At 42.2% G+C, this 4975-nt stretch overlaps 1 protein-coding gene across 1 annotated transcript in view; it reads right to left on the minus strand.

Moving 5' to 3' along the window:
• MLH1 (mutL homolog 1) overlaps positions 1-4975 on the minus strand; it is a 55063-nt gene that overhangs the window by 31580 nt on the left and 18508 nt on the right. Inside the window, 2 exon segments of the mRNA XM_011953348.1 lie at positions 662-755; positions 3056-3168. Coding sequence (XP_011808738.1) covers positions 662-755; positions 3056-3168 — 207 coding nt within the window.

Here is a 4975-nt window from a genome sequence, read left to right on the forward strand (position 1 = left end):
CCCGCTCTGTCACCTAGGCTGCAGTGCAGTGGTACAATCTCAGTTCACTGCAACCTCCACCTCCCAGGTTCAAGTGATTCTCCTGCCTCAGCCTCCCGAATAGCTGGGACTACAAGTGTCCGCCACCATGCCTAGCTAATTTTTCTATTTTTAGTAGAGACAGGGTTTCGCCATGTTGGCCAGGCTGGTCTCGATCGCCTGACCTTGTGATTCACCCACCTCAGCCTCCCAAAGTGCTGGGATTTACAAGTGTGAGCCACCATGCCCGGCTGATTGTCTTTTATGGAAGAAAAACAGTAGCTGTTGTGGCTTCCCAACTGACCCCAGCAGAAGTAATATTTAGAGCCTTCAGAGCACATCTGTTTCCACTCTGCCTACAAGCTGTCAGCACCTCCTGATGGGGTGAGGCATGGCACTCCTTTTTTTATTGCTAACAGAGCCTGGCATATAGGAGGCTCTTAGTGAGGTTCTGCTAAATTAGTGAATAAATGAAGAAAAATTGTGCCTTGTACCTGTAAGAAGGGACAGAACATCCTTTTGCCAGTGGTGTATGGGATTAACTCTGATTGTACTATAGCATGCTCATCTCTTTCAAAGAGGAGAGCCTGAGAGAACATCTGTTCCCTGTGAGTCTTGGTTGAGGAGTTTGGTAATACATTACCTGAGGTACAGGAATGGGTGTGTGTTTTTGGGCAAGTAGGCTGCATACACTGTTTCTATGGCTTTTCTCAAGGAAGTTGATTCTACCAGACGATCTAAACAATAAAAAGAAAGCAACCAGTTCAAAACTGTCCTGAGGGGTGAGGTCACAGGTGTACATTCATACGAAGTCATGAAATCACCTCAGGAAAAACATTTCTGTAGCGATACGCACATCACATCCCCAGGAAGAAAGGTGCACCTTTACCTGTCACCACTTCCCAGCTCAGTATCTTACTATCAGCTTGGGACTATTTTACTTCAATCAAGTAACAGAAAACATGATAAGGCAATACATTCTCCCTCCTCACTTCCCTTTGCCCCCATTAGCTCATGTGGACTAACTGTGCTCTTGCTGGGCACAGTGCGAAGTATGATGTCAGCCCTCAGACTTTTCATTCGGCAAATACATACTGGATATCACACACACCAAGTGCTGGGAGACAACATGCTGATAAATAAAGCAATTCCAACCCCAAGTGGCCAGCACTATTATAGAGGTATGTGTGCTAAAAAGTGAGCCGAGAGAGCAACTAACTTTGCTCAGGAAGTTCTGACGCTGGAGTAGCCATAATGAGTTTTCCAGAATTTCGGGCAGTACAAGTGTCAATGCACATTCAAGGTAATTTAAGAAATGAGGCTAGTTTGGAGAGGGTAGAAAGCAATAAAGGCAGAAAAAAATAAGACTAAAATCAGAGGAAGATGTATTTTCAGGAAACACAGCTCTCCTTTCTCTCTGGACAGATTTTAGATGACCTGCTGATTATCTGTTGTCCTGTGTTGTTGTAGACAAGGATATGTCAAATCTTTTTATTTCCAACAGGAAGAGTGGTTGTGACTTTATCAATGAAGAGACTAACATCCTCTGAGTGCTCACCACATCCATGGCCCCACCATTAATGTCACTGTACTCTGTAACATGTGTCCTGACCACACAGGCCTGGAGCAGGCATGGGCACCTGACAAAAGGACAGCTGGAGCCCCTGTGCTGAGAATTCTGAACTTGAGATGCGCCAAAGGAGTGTTCTTTGTCTCTGCCACCTGAGTGCGCCCACACAGTGTAGATAAATGAATGGCATGCATAAGAGCTCGACCTTTCTTTGCTATTGGGAAGTTGGTATTGTGAACACATTAGCTAATCATAATGCAGGGCTGTGGTAAGCAGCCCCAACAGAAACACAGACAGAGGAGAGTCAGAGAGCACCTACATTGAATTTTTTGTCTGCTTTATAGCCAGCATGTGTGTTACAAAGCAGTTATTCTTCATGGTTAGGAAAAAAACTACTGAAAACATTTTCTAAGCCTTGATTAACACAATCTTTGTTATATATCAGGTGTAAGTCCTTCCTAATAAAATAGGAAAAACCCTGCTAATAGACATCAGTTTAACAGAATGTGTTTGTAAAATGATTGGCTCTGTCCTTACTGTTCCTGTATTGCTTTGAACAACTGCTGTAAAACTGCATATTTTGAGACATTTACGACTGGTTAGCACTCTAAATGGAAGGAGGGAATATTCCATTTCCAATAGCAAACAAAACAAAAACTGTAAAATTATTATTAAATGCTTTAAAACAATAAAGATAAGTAATCTATAAGATAAAAATGATGAAAACTGAAAACACAGAAATGGAAAGATTCATCTTATTTCTGGATGGAAAACGAAAAATTCAGACTGTGTTTGAGATTATTTGTTGTTGCTAGGTCACCACCAAAACCTTGTAACAAACAATTGAGTTATAAGGAGCAGAATATAAAATAGCATTTGTTTAGTAAATAACAATCATGTAAACACTATGTCAGCAGAGAGACAAAAACTGTAAAGGAATCTGAGAAATATCCTAATTAATTTAGTTAATTTCCTCCCTAATTTTTAGAACTCCTCTTTGTATCATAAAGCTCATTCTTTAAAAAGGAAAATCTCAAGTATCTTAGCAATTTCTTTAATGACAATGCCTATACCCAAGGTACTCCTTTTCCGTGCCCTGCTGTGCAATTTCAAATAGTGGCCCTTGATCTCTTCCAGCAATGTTCTGGCTAGGGCTTGCTTGTAAAGACTCTGACACCATCAGGTGAGGAAGGTGTGCTGGCTCACAGGAGCCTGTTATGCCCTCTCCTGGACTTCCTCTTAGAGGTGAGAACCAGACTCCAACAGTCAACCAGCAATGAGCACATGTGGGAGGGCTAAGCACAGACTTAGAACAAAAATTATACATGCTTCCCAATAAAACCAAACTTGGCCATGAGGTTTCTCCATGTTTAACCAAACCTACGGATCAGAAATTTTTCCATGGTCCCAAAAATTCACAGGGTGCTTCCTGTGAGTGGATTTCCCATGTGGTTCTTTTTCACTTACGGTTGATGAAGAGTAAGAAGATGCACTTCTTCACTGAGTAGTTTGCATTGGATATGTAACCATTCATTTTGAAGGCTAGGGTTTTATCCTCACATCCAATTTCTATCAGTTCTCTGGTTAGAAAAGAGATTCCGAAGCTTTTGAAAATACTCAAAACTCAAACATTACAAAAGAATCAGAATTTAAAAACACAAGTTTCCTTCCCATAAACTAACTTTGTGAAATGAGGGCCCCGGAGACTTGGTCCATTTGAGGTCCTCCTGTGCCTGTCCATTCATCCATCCATTTGTCTGTTCATTCATTCACCCAACCATCCCATCCATCCATCCATCCATCCATCCACCCACCCACCCACCCACCTACCCTACTCGGTCAGTGTTTTCAAGCACCTGTGCTATGTGCCAGGTACTGCTCTAACTGCTAAAACAGAACAATGAGTCCAAGCTCTGAGACCTTATTTTGCTGAAACTTGAATGTATCTTAGTAACCAAATCCCAAAGGTGAGATTCCAAGAACTTGTCTCTGCTGAATTACTTGCTATACTGAATAGCACCACAATGTGGTTCTACAGTGTGCGTTGTTCCCAGGAGTGTCTATTGGGGAGGGAAGGTTAATAGGCGAAAAAGAGGTCCTCAGACAAGCAACACTTACTTCTGTCTGGAGACCTTCCGAAGAACTAGTCCCTGTCTGGAAAGCTCTACTCTTAACCTATTGGTACCTGGTTAATTCCTATTTATCCTTCACATTTCAAAAATTATTTCTTTCAAAGAACCTTCTCTAATGATCCCTTTCTCTGACCCTACAGAGTTTCCCATCATGTCCTTTATTTTTCCATTGAGGCATCAAGGACAATCTGCTAATGAATGGCATAATTATTTCATGTGTCTTTCCATCTGAAAAGTCAGCTGAGGGCAAGCATCATTTCTTCTTGTCTTCTTTGTTCTCTACTATATCCCTACCATATAGCACAATGCCCAGGAAATAGCAGACATTCAATAAGGGTTTGCCGAATGGCTGGTGGAAGCTTTTTATGCAGTATGTGTGGTCTGAGTGTCTTCAACGGAGGGTATGGCTTGCAGCACTTCCCATACACACTGAACCAGCAACTCTTTTTTGCCAAAATGCCTCAAGATGCCAGTGTTCTGGAAGCCTGCTTTGGGAAATGCTGCTCTAGAGGATTTCTAATCTTGTACAACCCCTAAGATTTCCCAACAACTAATTCTGATCTTAAAATCTAGTTAAAGAAGCTCTGAAAAGTTACACTGTACAAGCAGAGCTCTCCCTTCGCTCTGGGAGCAGTTTTAAAAAATTCATTCATTCGCGATTAGAAAGAAAATAGTAAATCAAAAGCAAACTAATTGTTCCTTAGTCAGTTTAGCTCAAAGAATAAAAAATTTGTCCTTCAAAGTAGAAACTGGATTCTGGAATGACTGCTGCTGCTTTTCAGATTTCTGGGAAAAGTGAAGTCAGGAGCTGTCTCATCCATATACTTCCCGTATGTGGAAGGGTCTCAGTATTTTTCCCCTCAGATTATGACACAGGCACTTTGGGCTTTATAAAGTCCTAAGACAGCCAGGAATCTATGATGGAAATGGTGGTTTTTATACGCAGAGAGGAGCACTATGAGGAATCCATAATGCAAGCACCTTCCCCTCTTACGCTTTTCTTTTTTTTTTTTTTTTGAGACAGAGTCTCGCTCTGTCACCCAGGCTGGAGTGCAGTGGCACGATCTCAGCTCACTCTGCAAGCTCCGCCTCCCGGGTTCACACCATTCTCCTGCCTCAGCCTCCTGAGTAGCTGGGACTACAGGTGCCCGCCACCACGCCTGGCTAGTTTTTTTGTATTTTTTTTTGTAGAGACGGGGTTTCACCATGTTAGCCAGGAAGGTCTCGATCTCCTGACCTCGTGATCCGCCCGTCT

This window comes from Colobus angolensis, unplaced genomic scaffold, assembly GCF_000951035.1.
Source record: "Colobus angolensis palliatus isolate OR3802 unplaced genomic scaffold, Cang.pa_1.0 Scaffold36, whole genome shotgun sequence".
Classification (NCBI taxonomy): domain Eukaryota; kingdom Metazoa; phylum Chordata; class Mammalia; order Primates; family Cercopithecidae; genus Colobus; species Colobus angolensis.